The sequence below is a fragment of the Carex rostrata genome, chromosome 18 (assembly GCF_964058835.1).
Source record: "Carex rostrata chromosome 18, lpCarRost1.2, whole genome shotgun sequence".
NCBI classification, from domain to species: Eukaryota; Viridiplantae; Streptophyta; class Magnoliopsida; order Poales; family Cyperaceae; genus Carex; species Carex rostrata.
In genome coordinates this window covers 8,785,591-8,802,180 of record NC_135935.1, presented here as the reverse complement: position 1 = coordinate 8,802,180, position 16,590 = coordinate 8,785,591, and the positions used below count along the sequence as shown (strand labels likewise).

Sequence of the window (16,590 nt, the reverse complement as noted above, 5' to 3'; positions counted from 1 at the left end):
TAGACAAAAAAATCACTGTGTTCGCCAAAAATTTTAAATCAGATAATTTTCTACCTATCTAACAAAAAAAGATGAAAAAAAATGTAAAGTTTGATCTTCAAATATAAATTTATACATATACCGTGTTTAACGATTTGGATCAAATGTTTGAACTTTAAATTTGAAGAGTAGAACTAGGGTGTTCCTAAGTTCACCAAGTTACTTTGTGAACTCAACTCTAAAAATTATCGAATTGGTTTCAAACGACAAATCCAAACCGTTGAAATTCTTCTACCTTATGAGTAATGTGTCTACATGTGAAAATTTTAAAGTTTTGAATTAAAATACTATAAAGTAAAATGGTCAAAATTAGGAGGTTTATAAATTAATTTTAATTTATTCATTGTTTTGACGCCTTCTGACTACTTGACTCTATACAAAATTAATTTAAAATTTTGAAATTTCCGTATGTAGGACTATCACTCATAAGGTAAAAGAGTTTCAACGATTTAGATTCATTGTTTGAAACAAATCCAATAGATTTAAAAATTAAGTTCACGAAAGAGCTTGGTGAACTTAAAAACACCCAGTTTAGAAATAGGAATCCGTAGCGCGAGTCTATTTGTAATATGTATATTACCATAACCTCATTCATATTATGTACTTTATCATTTTATGAGTAAAACATATTTTTGGACCTCTAAATTTTAATTATATAACAATTAATTATATCCCTATTATATTCTAATCACGAATTTTAGAATTTGATGAATCATTTTTAAATTTCAAACTTATCACTATGCTTAAATCAATGCTTAAGAAGGTTGAATTAAATGGGATGAGACCAATATTTGTAATTAGATGGATATACCAGTAGCATTTCTTTCTCAATCGTAAATCAATTACAAAAAGGTGATGTGATGATTGAAGCATCAATTATATAAATGTAGAAAATTACTATTTTTTTTAAACTTGTTCAATTAATAATCCTGTTGAAATTATCATCTCGACGTTTACAATTGATTCTAGTTTATAATTGTGGGATGCAAGAAAATATGAATTGTAAAAATGTCAAAAATATATTGAATATATTTAACGAGTCCCACACAAATTGAATTGTAATAAATTACAGGATAAACATTATTTGAGAGGTATTATTAAAAAAAAAAACTACTGCATGTTATAATTAATATTATCAAATTTAAAGGAGCAACTTCAACTTTAATTATTACATATGTTCAGGCATCATTATAATTTAGCGGAGGAATTACTCTAATATTATTAAACTTGTCAAATTTATCCTGACAAGCATTCCACCCCAACTCAGCTAAATTTTCTTGAAAGCAACTCATCTAAACCTTGATCCATTAAAACATAGTCTGCAGTAGTGATATGCAAACAGGCCGGTCCGGTCCGGTCCAAACCCAGCCGGTCCATGGTTTCGTGATCTGACGGGTCCAATTTGGAGGGATTGATCCAAACCCATGCCATGGACTATGGTCCAAATCTACACGAGTTGGTCCGGTCCAAAGTTTGGTTCGGTCCAGTCCATTTTTTTTTTTCCAATGAGCAATTTCAATTTTTGACCAAATTCAAAATTCGATTTAGACCAAATGGCTACATGGATTTTTGTGTTATTTATGCCATTAAAGATATTGAAGTCTAGTTTTCAGATAACATAATTTCTTTATACAAAAATATTACAGATTTGTACAGTATTAACGATTAATTGACAGAGATAAGAATAGCTTGAAAATCTAGTGAGCAGTCTCATTTAACCAGATTCAAAATTCGATTTAGAGCAAATGGATACATATATTTTTGTGTTATTTATATCAAATTAAAGGTATTGAAGTCTAGTTTCCAAATAACATAATTTCTCCATACAAAAATATTATAGATTTGTACAGTTTTAACAATTAATTGAGAGATGTCAGAAATGTATACCGACACAAATTATACAACAATTAATATGAAAAAAAAATTATTCTTTATTACATCTTATATAACCAAATAATACTTATAAATGTCAATTTTATATAATTTCATCGTTATTTGTCTCTTCAAATTGAGCCAATAATTTCAAGTCATTCATTTTTACGTTATTAATCAACGATCGATCTACAATTAAATGATTCCAATTTGTTTTAAAATGATCAAGAGAAAACTCTGAACATAAACAACACAAAATTTCTTGAGTTTGGTTATGTCTAAATTTCGATCCAACGTGAAGTATTTATAGTCCTTCTATGTTTCAATATTCCAACAACCGGATGAATAGATAAATGACAATAAAATTTCATCGAACTTTGTTACCATAAACTTTGTGACAATTGAATTTCGGTAGACGGCGAGCCACGGCGATAAAAACACCGAGTTCATATTCTCTGAAGTATAATATTTCTATTTATATACAGACCGTGCGATCATGATCCGGACCAATCCGGTACGAAGTGCAATGCATGAGTTCCTTTAATATTGTGCGGATTCTAATGGGACGGTTCGGATCTAAACAAAAATTTGTGCCGCCTCGGGTGATATGAATTCACGAATTCCCATGCTCCTCAGGTTACCTGACCGACTACAATTGAAAATGAAAGGTCCAAGATTGTTCTTTTAACTTGGAACGAATCTCAGAGCAAAAATAATACACTGCGCCATTCCGAATAGGCACCTAGAGTAAATATGGACCGTCCGTTTGAATTGTGTTGAATCAGGTACCTGAGAAGATTCGCTCCCTCCTTTATTCTGTTTTCTCATTTCGGTTGCTTCCAATTCCTTTTATAAAAATTGTTTCCCTCTCTCCCGCCAATTTCCCCCAAGAATTGACGCTATTCTTAGCGAATCTCATCCCGCTCTCCCCCATTTATCTTGGTTTTTCTCTTTCTTTATTTCCTTAAGCCCCAACCCAAACCCTAGTCTCCACCATCGAGGGAAGTAGCCATGGGGGAAAAAGAGAACATTCCTCCTCCCCGCCTCACTGCCGGCGCAGTCAAACGCCCCTCAGCCATGGATGCCTCGAATTCTCAACCTCCATCGAAGAAGAATCGAGTTGAGGTTAGCGGGTTGCCTAATCCACCCAACGCTGTGACTTTACCCGGTGATGAAGAAGAAGCATACGAGGTTGAAGATCTACAGGTGGCTGCGCCGTGTGCTTCAAGCTTATACCAGTTTCTACGATCCAAGGAGGTTGGTTCTTAGGTTTTATATCTATTTGGTTTCTTGCTACTGGATTAGATGGTTTTTACTTATTGGTCAAATCAGATTTGTTCTTTTTTGCCCTTCGTTTTCCTGAAAGTTTCTTTCTTGTTTGAATTAACAGGAATAGGGTTCTAGTAGAATACCAGGGCATTTTTGTGCAATTTTGGTATCTATATAAGCACCTCCCTCCAAATACAATTTCTTTGAGTCTCCATTTTATTTTTCTGATTAAGCTGTGATTAAAATGTTAAATGGTGATTTTCTAATGAAAGCTCGTAGCTTGAATACATTTTATTGCAATTATTGTTCCAATAAACCCCGGTCTGATATGGTTAAAACCTTTAAAGGTGGAGCCTATGAGGAGACCTTTGTCAGACTACATCAAGACAATTCAATCGGATGTCACGGCTGATCTGAGAGGGCAAGTGGTCGATTTTTTGGTCAGAGCAGCTAAAACTTACCGGCTTAAATTGAATACCTTATACCTAGCTGTGTCATACATCGATCGCTACCTCTCTTGCAAAGCTATTGGTAGTGAAAGGCTTCTACTCCTTGGCGCTGCTTCAATGCTTATTGCAATGTAAGTATGAAGCTGGTTAGGTTTGCTTCTAAAAAATGGTGTCATTTTTGTTAGCAATTCAGTAGTTCCTAATTTAATGAAACATTTGATAGGTAGGTGTGGTTTGTAAATTATAAGTTGTGGTGATTTAGTTATATATGGGTTGACTTTATCTCTGTCTAAGAGTTACATGTTGTTCAACGGACACATAAATTGTCTGTATTCATGAAAATGTAAGAAAAATTGGGTGTTATTTGGAATAATTTTTGCATCTCCTGGTGAGCTGTGTCTTATTGATGGGGGTTTATTTTGATTTCAGGAAATACAATGAGACAATCTCTTGCCATGTTGAGGGTATCTGTTATGTCACTGATAACATCTGTAACAAGGAAGAGGTTGGCCTGGTTTTCTTAATTCCTCTTAATTTTTTGCCTGTGCTATATTTAAAACTTAAATAGGTAGGTATTTATAGATGTTTTCTATGAATCATTTCCAGGTTATGGATATGGAGAGTGATGTGTTGAAAATTTTGAAGTTTGAAATGGGAGGCCCGACAATTTATACTTTCCTTCAGAGGTTCATAAAGGCTGGTCAGAAATATGGAAAGGTAGCTTAGTTTTGTTTGTTTATTTTGTTTTTCCTTCATAAATTTTATGACAATAATATCTGCTTGCATTGCATCTAGAAGAAGTTTAATTGATTTGTTTTCATTTTCATTTCTTTGTAGAAAAAAAGTCCGGTACGGAAATTCTTGGCTTATTACCTAGCAGAGCTGAGTCTCATGGATTATGGATGTATCAAGTTTTTACCTTCCGTTGTTGCTGCCTCTGCCGTTTACTTGGCAAGATTCACTGTTGTGTCCTCGATCCATCCTTGGGTATTTATTTCTCTTCTTTCTTACATAGCTGATGAGATCTTTCTTTGCATCATAAAATTAATTTCAGGGGGTTTTATGTGAAATTAATTATTTGCAGAATGAAGAGCTATGGAGGAGTACTGGCTACAAGGCACATGAGTTAAAGGACTGTGTGCATGCATTACAAGAACTGCAGAACAAGAGGTTTTCTTCCTTGAAAACTATTAGGGACAAATACGAACAAGATAAGGTAATGCAATGTTTCATTTTCAGATTTTTGCATCAGTAAATGGGCAACACTTTTTATATACTGTTTCTATTTTGTTTTGGTTGTATAGCATTAACGGTTTACTAAAATTAAATTCATTGAAACAGTTCAAGTTCGTATCTATAGTTAGTTCTCGCGAGGATGTCTTGGATGAATGGTGGGAGAAAGAAATGTGAAATTGTTTGAGAATAAAGGGCAATGTTGGTACATGGTGTGAGTTATTTATCCACGTGTGAAGGAAGAAGAACCGCGGTGAAATCTTTCGGTGTCTAGTTTGGTAAATTTAACTCTAATAAGGAGCTAGTGGCGGAGTACATCTGATCTCTTCTTCATTTTTTTTTTTTTCTTGTTTATGGCAATACATATTTAAAATATGGTTGTAAGACAACGTATCTGCCTATCTGGGCCTTCAAATTATTGTTATTGTTATTGTTATTGCCTATCTGGGCCTTCAAATTTTGCGCCCCGAACAGATTTCCTTCCTCTGGATTTTACCAGAGCCTTCCTCGCAATCACAGATACTCTAGAAAATACGCACATGTCAGTTTTCTGTAATATTCTATGGTGTTTGTGGAAGGGTCGCAATGAAGAAATATTTCAAGGAAAGAAGAGCACACCACAATCAATACTGATAAAGGCAAAACATATGGAACCGCCGTCAACCTCTGACAAGATGGAAATTTGGGCAAGGCATGTAATGGAACCGGTACTGGTACCAACTGGTACACAGATTCTGTTAATTGATGCCTCATGGGCATGTGGGGGGAAAGCAGGATGGGGAGCAATTTTCTATGATGAAACAAGAAGTCTCAAGGAGCTGGCTTTCGACTTCATGCCCACATGCCCATGAGGCATCAATTAACAGAAATGATTTAAGAAATCATCAAAATCCAGATTTAGTACAGCAAGTGTTTAATACGGCCCTGCTAGAGAAGCTGGTATGGCAACTGGGTGCGATACAAGACAGGTTATGGATAGAGATTTTTAAGGCAAAATACTATCCTGACACTTCACTATGGGAGGCCGAGGCCACAAGGATTTTGAGTTCTTTATGGAAGGCCTTGCAGGAGTATAGAGCAGGGGTAGCACAAAGGGTAAAATGGGAAATAGGGGATGGAATGAAGATAGAAGTGTGGAGACAGCCCTGGTTTGAAGGGTGGGATGACCAAATAGTACCAGCACAAATGCATGTTACAATGAAAATTGCGGATTTATACAATTTCCAATCAAGGCAGTGGAATTGCGCAAGAGTAGAGGAACTGTTTGGGACACATAATGAATCAGATAATTCAGTCAGCGAAACATCCGGTACATAACCATGATCTGGGGGATAGACTGATCTGGTTACAGGGCAAGAGTGGGACATACACAGTAAAGGAGGGGTACAAGTTGCTGGTACAGACAACCCAATTTAGACCACAATATGATCAAAGTAAGCTAAAGGCATTGAAGAAAATTTGGAACTGGAGAGTAATACCCAGAGTGAAATTTGGAACTGGAACTGGAAAGGAGTAATACATAGTGGGCTAACAACAACTTTGGAACTGTCAAAGAGATTCCTTAGAATGCAACCATCATGCCCGAGATGTCAACAGGAAAATGAGTTCATGGTACATCTCCTTTTCTTTGGTGAATTATCGCGTGCAACTTGGTTTCTATCTCCCCCGCAACTTCGGGTGGAAGGCCTACCACTAATCTTCTCAGATGTAATTTTGTTCATTGCTGAAAACCTTGAACCAAAACAGATAACACTGTTTTGTAATATACTATGGGAATTATGGAAGGCTAGAAATGAAGAGTTGTTCCAAGCAAAGAAATCGACGCCTCAAGGAGTTTTGGCAAGAGCAAACAATTAGAGCATAGATGAAGTGACACAATCCCTACAAGTAAGAAGAAAGGTACAAACAAGACCGGTACCGATACTGCCCATGGCAAGGGTAATTCTGGTAGATGCTTCATGGGACGCAACACACAGAACAGGTATTGGTATGGCTGTGTATAACAGAAGAAGGGATTTGGTGTACACTCACTATGGTAAGGTGGAGGATGGGGACTTATTCTATGCGGAAGCAGAAACTGTTTGCCATGCTATCAAATATACAATGGATGGAGAGAGTACAGGGGTTTTCAGTATTTTCTCTGACAGCCTGGTACTAGTACATGATATTCTTGAAAAGAGATGGGATGAATTGCCTTCATGAAGGGCTGCCGAGACAGTAATGGAATACATCCGACTTTACAATGCAAACTGCCACAAATCACCATACAACATGTGACAAGACAAGCTGTAAGTTTCCCACATCGCATGGCAAATTGGGCTAGGAAAACTGGAAGAACAGCAAGTGGTACCCCTATCCAGTGCCATATCACACATCTAGAACCAGAGCACAATCTAGATCCAACACACTTTACAGTACCAGTAGACTAGTTTTCCTCCAGCTATGTGTTTACATTTGCAATCTCCCTTCTGCCACGTCAAAAGCAAACTTCTCTTCCCTTAATGTGCTGTTCTTTTAGGTCCTTGAACATTGTGTTGAGTTCGTCAGAGCTTGAATTTTTTTTTTTGAATCTCAGCCATGAATGGTGAAAGCAAATTAATCTTGTTTCTGTGATACTTGTAACTGGTCCTCTTTTGATTAAATTATCTCTATAGCAAATTTGTTGATGGTTTCTATGACCTCCTTGGGCCTTCGCTCAGCTCCAACATTGAAAAATTGCATGACAATGGAAAGATTGAAGGAGATCTCCACTGCATCATCGAAGGCATTGGAAAAGAACTTGTGTTGTTGTTTATCTTGATCAAGGCTGAGAGAACCTGGATCATGACCAAATGAAATAAAGCATAACTATCAAAAGCAAATCTCAGATTTTAGTACACAGGCTGAGAGAACCTGGCGAATAACCTTATTACGGAGGCGCTTCATTTTTTTTTTTGAGAAAAAATGTGAGTCAAGCTCACATTAGATTTCATTAATAACATTACAAAAGTTTTGTAACAATGTACAGTAATTTAAAATTTTAAAAGAGCTCAAAACAGTTGAGCTTCAGCCCCTGTGTCTCTCGATTGCTGGTCCATTTTCCATCCCGAGCCCCAGCCCCTGTGCTCCAGTCGTACCAGCAACAGCACTTCATTTCTTATTTGCAGATGCAAGAAGCAACGTCCCTCTAGTTTGTCTCCATCTGCTCACAGAAGTACAGAACCATGCTTCCATTAGTCCACTTAATTGAATTTTGTTCGATTACTAAGTACATAATGGGGTGGACCATAGCACTGCAAGGATCTCCTTCAATCGGAGGAACTGTTTTATCTAGTAGTGCCAAATATATGCGAAAAGTTTCAGGGATGAAATGTTCTCAGTAAGAACAAGGGAACAAGGGCATAATAGGAAAAAATAGATCTTAATAGCATTTAAATGTGAGTAATTAATTTTATGGGTACATAAGAAAACAAAAAAAAAAAACTAAGGGATATATCAAATATAATGAAGAGCGTAGAGATAAATAGAAAATTGAAGAAGTCTAGAAGGGTATGTAGAAAATTAACACATCCGCTTCATTGACCTAGATTGATAGTAAATATTCTCAAATTCAATTAATTGTAGCATACACATTCAAATGTCTTCATTTTTTATGTCTCCATCATGCCTCCATTTTTAAAAAATTTAATAGCTTAAAATTTAAAACTTAGAAGTCAAAATAAAACTATCGGATATGATCTACATCATTTTATCTATATACGTGTAAAAAATTATGACATTTCAACTTTGTTTTGATTGTCATTAAGAGCTTGTAATACCGTACTAATATGGATAATTTTTAGACGTTGATTTTTCAACTTATTGATTCACATAAAAATAAAATTGAAATGTAATAATTTTTTATGAGCACATAAATAAAATAACATAGATCACATCTTACGATTTTATTTTAACGTTATATGATTTAAATTTTGAGTTATTAATGTTTTAAAAATAAAGGCATGGACGTGGAGGCACAAAAAATGGAAGCATTTAAACCCAAATTTTTTATTAATATCCAAAATTAATAATTAATTTCAAAAGCTACCCTCCTTTCAGCTGAAATTCAAAATCTGTCCAAACCGGTATTTTTTTTCCTAATTTCTAGCTAACTTTCCGGAAATAAAGCTGCTGGTTTGAAGCCGGTCAAAACCAATGAAAAAATAACCGGATTCTAGCCCCGGTGATAAAAAAAATTAAAATATTTCTTTGTATGTTATTAGAAAAAAAATATAAATATTTTCAATATGAATTATTATTTATTGATCTCGGACTATGCAGTTAAAGAGAGAAATTCAGTCGTTCCTGTGTCTTTACGTTAAAGAGACAGAGAGAGTTATTATACCCAAAGTCCCAAAGGATTCGTGAGAGCTGAGCTTAATTCCTCGAAAAACATTAATTGAAGACCTGACCCACTTTGAAATTTGAATTGGTTAATGATTAAAATAAATCCTACGTCCTTGTATGTAATATTGAGCCCATAAAGGCCTAGACTGCTGATCTTTCTACTAGAAAAGCCCAAATAAAGAAAACAAAAGTTTTTTCAAACTAAAAAATTTGTCTAAGCCCGGGTTCGAACCGGGGACCTTTCGCGTGTGAGGCGAACGTGATAACCAACTACACCACCCAGACTTTGTTGTATAATCTGCAGTTTTTTGCTATATAACAGAATTATAAATCACAAAATATTTGACCCGTTTCCCTCTTATTAGAAGTTACTATGTGCTTCCTCCTTACATTGCAATCAGAATTCTTTTATACGTTCCCCCAAAAGTCGAAGCAATGCTAATTATTTATAGATAATTAAATTTATCTGAAATATCACAAAAGGAAAGTAGAAAGTTGCCGGATAGAAGAAATAGTGGAGGGTAGTAGAAAGTGGCAAGATACAATAAAATGTTTGAAATAGTTTTATGATATTTTAGTTTACCTCTGATGGTGTATTAATTTTTATAGTTCCTGACAAGTGGATGGTAGCAGAAACAATGGAAGAATAGTCAATAGAGGGAGCGAGGATATATATTTAGTTTTTCTTTTCTTGCTATTTAGTTTTCTGTTGCTATTCTTTCTTTCTCCAAATTGAGACGCAACGGAAAGAAAAGAATAATTTATTAGTAATCAATTAAATGACAGAAAGAAGAAAATAGCTAGTAATATGACTTTCGATTATGTTTCTAGATGTAACCTTCCTTTTCAATCACTTCCAAACTAATTAAAATACATCCATGAAATAGTCAATTAAAAATTGATTGAAAGTTATTGTAGTATTTTTAGAAAAATAAATTAAATTGCTGCATTAATGATTTTATTTTACTTTATGCAAGTGAAATTATAATTGCTGATTTTTATAATTTATTTGGAAATGGGACTAGATGCTCTAATGATATAGTCAACTAACCCTCCTTTTCTATTGAGAAAAAAAAATGTTGTAGTCTCTCAAATAGTCATATTCCAACAGTGAGAAAAAAAAAAAAAAGAAGAGTAAATACGGTCTGTATTCCTGTCCACATATCTGCAGCCATCTGATTTCATAAATGAAAGTCGCTTTGCCGGATGATAGCACGAATCTCAAAGCAGGAGGGTTGTCCCAGCGCGAGCGCGGCAGTTAGCATCGACACGTAACAGCATTCGTCCAAAATTTAGTGGAGCCGTTTAGAGGCCCAGACACTTCAACAAACAGCCATATTTGTATGATGTATCAGGCTTTATAACCACACACAATCGAGCATCGCTTTCTTCTTCTACAATTAATCATCACTCTCTCTTCCCCTCTTCCCCTCTTACTCTTACCGTGTCAGCCATGGCCGCTAAAACAATGAGCGCAGTGCAGTATGACAAGTACGGAGGTGGAACAGCTGGGCTCAAGGTACTTCGTTAATTCCCCTACAATAATTCTTTCCCCTTAATTTTCAGTAGTTAATTAACTAACAATATCAGAAAAGGTACTGATTCAATTAGTGATTCATTCGAGTTTCTGTTTCATACATACATCATCATATCGGTTATTGGTTATGTTGAATGCAATATTGTGTTATTATTAACGATAATTAAAGACTGTTTTTCCTGAAAATCTGACCAATAAAAAATAAGATGATTTTCATGTATATCCTCTAATTAAAACTATCAGAATTATATTTTTCTCTTCTTCTAAAATTCATAAAATTTATCCTTCCGGATTTCATAAACCCGTAAATTTATCCAATTTATTATCTTTTTCATTAAAAATTATTTTATCTTTTAAAAATTAACTTTGAGTAAGAAAAATGTTCGATCTTCTAATTAACAGTTTATGAGAGCAAATAATATTTTTCTTTACTTGTAATACATACATAGTGGTATTTAGGGGTAAATGAGAACTTTATATATTTAAACTAGTTTTAATAAAAAAAAAAAAGGTAATAACTTGGGTAACTTTATGAGCTTTTGAAATTTATAAGGATAAATGTGATATTATCAATTTTAGAAAGAAAATACGTAATTTCAAGGTTTTTGAATAGTATATATGAAATTTCCCCTAAATATAGTATTAGAACCCTCTACCAGTACCACCCATGATTTTTTTTTAAAAAGAAGCTTATCGGGTCGAGTTAGTCCTTACACAAACCTAACAACTTTATTTCTTTTTCATGCCTGACGCCCTGACCCACTACTTTATGTATCATATCTAGTGGTTTGCAACTCGGGCGGGTACGGGTACCCCGGGTATACCCGTCTCGGGTACGGGTACGTCTCGGGTACGGGTATACTCGGGTACAAGGGTATTCGGGTACGGGTATGGCGGGTATAATTTTCAAAACCCATACCCTACCCGTCCTATACCCACCCGTGTACCCTTGACGGGTAGGGCGGGTACGGGTATTTTTTTATTTTTTATTTTTTGCTGTTTTTTTTCTGGTTTTTTCTGATTTTTTCTGGTTTTTTCTGGTTTTTCCTGATTTTTTCTGGTTTTTTTCTGATTTTTTTGGGGAAAAAAATCAAATTTTTTGAATTTTGAACTGTGATGAACAGTACTCGGGTATACGGGTATGGGTAGTCGGGTACGGGTTAACTCGGGTAGGGTAAACTCAGGTATTGGTCTAAAATAACGGATCCGGTCCGGTTTTTGCCCGTACCCGCGTACCCGACCCATACCCGGGCTCGGGCACGGGTACCCTAGCTGGCGGGTACGGGCGGGTATACCCTTAACGGGTTTTATTCAACCTCTAATCATATCACGCAATTCATGCCAAAATAGTTTTATATTTATGCTTTCTTTCTTTTTCATGTCCCTTTCTAATATATGAATCAAAATTCGAAACCCAACAACTTTACTTTTTAAATTTGCTCAATCATTATTTTTCATGAGCAGAGCTTAAACGAGCATTCTTTATTTTTCGTAATGATTCTTCTTAATAATCTAAGCTATTAGTGGTTTGTAAGCTGAAGTAGTGTATGTTTATATTACAATGATTCATAATATCACAAAACTCCATGTCAATACAAACATAAATTAATAACTAAGGTTCCTGCAATGCAACAAAAGGCTTAAATATTCCTTTGCATATATTATAGCCTTTTGTCTTCATGAATAAACTCAAAGCACATTTGCTATACTATAAATTCATATTTTCTTATGCTTATAATACGTAGCATGTTGAGGTGCCAGTTCCTTCACCAAAGAAAGATGAGATGTTGATAAAAGTGGAGGCTGCAAGCATAAATCCAGTCGATTGGAAAATCCAAATGGGAAAGCTTCGACCGTTCATGCCTCGAAAATTTCCCTTCATACCAGGTTAATCGTGTTATCAGATTAGTTCGTAATTAGTAGAGCATTTAACATTATGTGATTGCTTTAATTATGATGCATGTAGTAAAAATTAATTTACAGTATGTTACCTTAATTATTACCGGCTTGAATAAATTAATTTATCTTTTTATATATGTTGTACTTCATCTTTTTACCTAATTAAGGTTATTATTCAAGTTTTGATAACTTATAGATCTGGAAATGGACAGTGATAGATGTAGCAGGAGAAGTGCTAGAGCTAGGTCCCGGTGTAAGTACATTCAAAGTAGGCGAAAAAATCCATGGCTTGCTCGATTTTACAGTTAAGACCTCCGAACTTTTGCAATCACTTGTTTTCATCTTCATATTTCCTTTCCAGTACTTTTGAAACTATGAACTCAATGCACATTTCAGAATGGCGGCGGTCTTGCAGAGTATGCTGTAGCGCCCAAAACCATAATTGCTAAGCGTCCCCCTAACATGTCCCCGGCTGAGGCAGCTGGTTTGCCAGCCGCTGGGTTGACTGCATTGCAATCTCTAAAATCAGCTGGTGTAAAGTTTGATGGCACCAGCAAATCATCAAATATACTTATAACAGCCGCTTCAGGTGGAGTGGGTCACTTTGCTGTACAGCTGGCAAAGCACGCAGGCCTACATGTGACTACGACATGTGGGGCCCGAAATATCGAGCTCGTAAAGAATCTTGGTGCCGATGAGGCTTTGGATTACAAAACTCCTCAAGGAGCAGCATTGAAGAGCCCGTCAGGTGTGAAGTATGATTATGTGGTCCATTGTGCACCAGCTGTGCCATGGTCCGTGTTCGAGCCTATTTTGAGCGATCATGGCAAGGTGGTAGACATAACTCCTAATATTACAAACATATTTACATCACTTATTAAGAAGGTCACATTTGCAAAGAAGAAATTGGTGCCATTGTTTTTAGTGCCAAAAGAGGGGGAGCTGGAATTTTTGGTGAATTTGGCTGAGGAAGGGAAACTAAAAACCTTGATAGATTCAAAGCATCCCTTGAGCAAGGCTGAGGATGCATGGGCTAAGAGCATAGAAGGCCATGCCACTGGAAAAATTATTGTGGAAATGTAAGCTCTGAGAATACTGACAAATGTAGGGACTGGCTGGAATAAAGTTGTGGTTAAGGTACCAAACACTGTACCAGTGTAAGTAGCTTTCCATCGTTGGTCTTATTGAATACTAAAGTAGGAGCAAGAATTCTGTGTAGTGCTGGTAATTTGTTTATAAATATCAAATTTCACTGGTACGTGTTTGTTTGTTCTTAAAATGTGGAACATAAGAATAATAACTTCCCTGTTAATACTTGTATTTAGTCTTTTCGAATAGATTTATTTTTTAACATAATACATGTGATTTAACTGGTATGACTGTGTTATAATTTGTTTATTTCAAGGGGCATTGCTATACTAATTTTAGTACCATGTGGTGGTATCAGTACCAGGGGCATTCCTAATCCCTGGATATATACCTTGACCATCTCAAATTATTGATTATACTAGGATGTTAGAAAAATAAAAGTTTTAATGATTGCAATTATGGTGCATGTATTTTATTGACCCGAGCAACACTTTGATCCATCAAACCAGGTGAAGAGAATAGGAGGTAGACAAAGAAACAGAAATAGATTTGCCATTATTATTCAGTGTCATATTTTTCTTTTTTTTGCTTGGAATCACACCCGTAGGCAATTACAACTCTTCAGCCCTTACATTCTTCACGAATTGTAAACAAAACTAAAATAAGGCTCTAAACTACAACACAGTATGCTAACCAAACATCGGAAACGTAAAACCTGTATAACCCCATCCCTCCTTTCTACCTAATTTCGCCAGGCTATCTGCCATGTCGTTGTGGCACCTGTTAATCCATTTGCATTCATAGGATGTGTTTTTCTTGAATAATTCCCGGATCCTGAAAATCTCATTGAACGCCTTCCAAGTTCCAATCAACATTCACAGGAGGTTCAAAATCGTTCTGTTAAGAAGGCACAGGGGCGTAATACCGGAATCCTTGACAAACGTGATTGCTTCCTCCATCGCTTTTGCCTCTGCATGCAGTGGAGACCAAGCCATGAACCCTGCTGATTTGTATGCCAGCAGTGTCCTTCCACGAGCTGTCGATATAGCAGCGGATCCCCTGTATCTCCTGTGGCTCCCTTACCAGTGAACAGCTCCTTTGCTGTTGTTGCAATTTCTTTGGCGCAGTAAGTACCAGCGACTCCATTTGGACACTGTGGAGGTACTTGGCAAAGGAGCTGTACATTGAGTCGTTGCGGCATCTCCAAATAGACCACATGCTATTTGCCACCACAGTCCACTCCTCGTCAGATGTTGCCGAGGACAAGGATTGCAGATTTTCAATGAGACTTCCATCTAGGCTATGTGATCTGAGGGCCAGAGAACCCGAGAACCAGCAGGATCTTGCAAAGGGAAAATGAAATAGCATTATTCGGTGTCATTTTACAACGCCTATACATAGGTTTGTCTGTACAAGTCACCTGTGGATCTGGCACAGCCAGTTTCTGCTGACTTGGATCAGTCTATATATTCTGAACTGGTATTGTCCGGTATCAGTTCTCTGACACCAGGATGCAAAATTGTTCACAGAGCACGCTAAATTGCAAAATTGTGGGGCATCTAAGAAAAATCTACATGCCGAACAAAAAGAATAAATGAATTATCTGACAGGTACAGAATAGATATTAGGAATTCCAAGCATCGATCGGTTAATATATACCAGCAAGGCTAGTTCCAGGAATGACATCTTAGGAAAATTACACATTCGACCGGGTTTTTTTTCCTTGTGGACTCAGATTTGCTGATTTCAAAGAACTTGTGATCTAACCTGGAAAGAAATTCTCAAATAACCTAAAATAATTGAACTAATTAACACTAAAATTTGCAAAAAAAAAAAATCTACAGACTTAAACTAAGAGCTTGAATCATAAAATCTAGCATTTTTTAAATTCATGATAAATTAACGACATTGGTTGATGTTAAGAGAGAGAGAGAGAGGAGCGCACATTGAGGAAGTCTTCCTTCTAAAGGTGCAAACTATCGGATACGGATCGGATTGTAAAATCAAGGTGTCTATCAGTTTTTATTTTTTTAATACGGATATAGATTGAATATCTGTTTTCTAATATTATTTTTTATTACAAATATTAAATTTTATAATATATACTAAACATATAGTATATATCTGTTATTTGAATATTGGATATTCGTATCTAATTTTTGAACACAAATGCAAAATTAGACAGATAATATCAATGGTACACATTTTTATATGTTTACTTAATTTATATCGTATTCAATAAGATAGATATAGATAAGGTTTTTTTTGTTAACTTATAGGGCACATGTAAGAGTAGAGTTTTTTTTTCGTTAACATAACGAATAAGAGTACAAATAAAGACTATTTTGTACATGTTATCTTATACAATAATTATTAAAAATAAAAGTGTGTGTATATAATATATATATATATAGAGAGAGAGAGAGAGAGAGAGAGAGAGAGAGAGAGAGAGAGTAGAACTAGAGAAAGGGGAGGTAGCACAATTGGCTAGGAAAAAGTTCTAGAGTTGTTGTACCCAAAGGTCGAGAGTTCGATTCCCCCTCACGACTTCGCAGCTTCTGCAAAGATTTTCAAAAAGAGAGAGAGAGTAGAACTAGGATGTTATTATTTAAAATATTTCGAAATGATTTTAAATGATGAATTGAAACTGTTAAAATTGATTTACTTCACAAAAAATTCGTTTACATGTCCAATTATAATTTTTTTAATTAATTTAGTTTAAAGTCAAGTGATAAAAAACAATAAAAAATGAAGGCATTAAATTAATTTATAAATCATTTTTTTTACTTATTAAGTTTATACTAAATTAATTTGATATGTAAACACATCACTCGTTAA

At 35.4% G+C, this 16,590-nt stretch overlaps 3 protein-coding genes and 1 non-coding gene across 4 annotated transcripts; 3 read left to right on the top strand and 1 right to left on the bottom strand.

The window, feature by feature from the left end:
- The first annotated feature begins 2,745 nt into the window (after positions 1-2,745).
- On the top strand, positions 2,746-5,300 carry LOC144569880 (cyclin-A3-1-like). The gene is made up of 7 exons (XM_078320362.1): positions 2,746-3,168; positions 3,528-3,760; positions 4,059-4,134; positions 4,236-4,346; positions 4,467-4,616; positions 4,714-4,845; positions 4,971-5,300. Exons 1-7 carry the CDS (start codon positions 2,923-2,925, stop codon positions 5,037-5,039), a joined length of 1,017 nt encoding a protein of 338 aa, XP_078176488.1. The 5' UTR covers positions 2,746-2,922; the 3' UTR covers positions 5,040-5,300.
- A 306-nt stretch (positions 5,301-5,606) lies between these two features.
- Positions 5,607-6,719, top strand: LOC144569213 (uncharacterized). Its single transcript, XM_078319454.1, has 2 exons — positions 5,607-6,171; positions 6,307-6,719. Exons 1-2 carry the CDS (start codon positions 5,607-5,609, stop codon positions 6,717-6,719), a joined length of 978 nt encoding a protein of 325 aa, XP_078175580.1.
- A 2,719-nt stretch (positions 6,720-9,438) lies between these two features.
- TRNAV-CAC (transfer RNA valine (anticodon CAC)) lies at positions 9,439-9,512 on the bottom strand. The gene has a single exon. It is a non-coding gene; the product is annotated as a tRNA-Val (tRNA).
- Positions 9,513-10,521: 1,009 nt separating this feature from the next.
- On the top strand, positions 10,522-14,039 carry LOC144569334 (chloroplast envelope quinone oxidoreductase homolog). The gene is made up of 4 exons (XM_078319629.1): positions 10,522-10,746; positions 12,510-12,651; positions 12,876-12,967; positions 13,060-14,039. The coding sequence occupies exons 1-4, from the start codon at positions 10,681-10,683 to the stop codon at positions 13,744-13,746; spliced, it is 987 nt and encodes a 328-aa protein (XP_078175755.1). The 5' UTR covers positions 10,522-10,680; the 3' UTR covers positions 13,747-14,039.
- Positions 14,040-16,590: the final 2,551 nt, after the last annotated feature.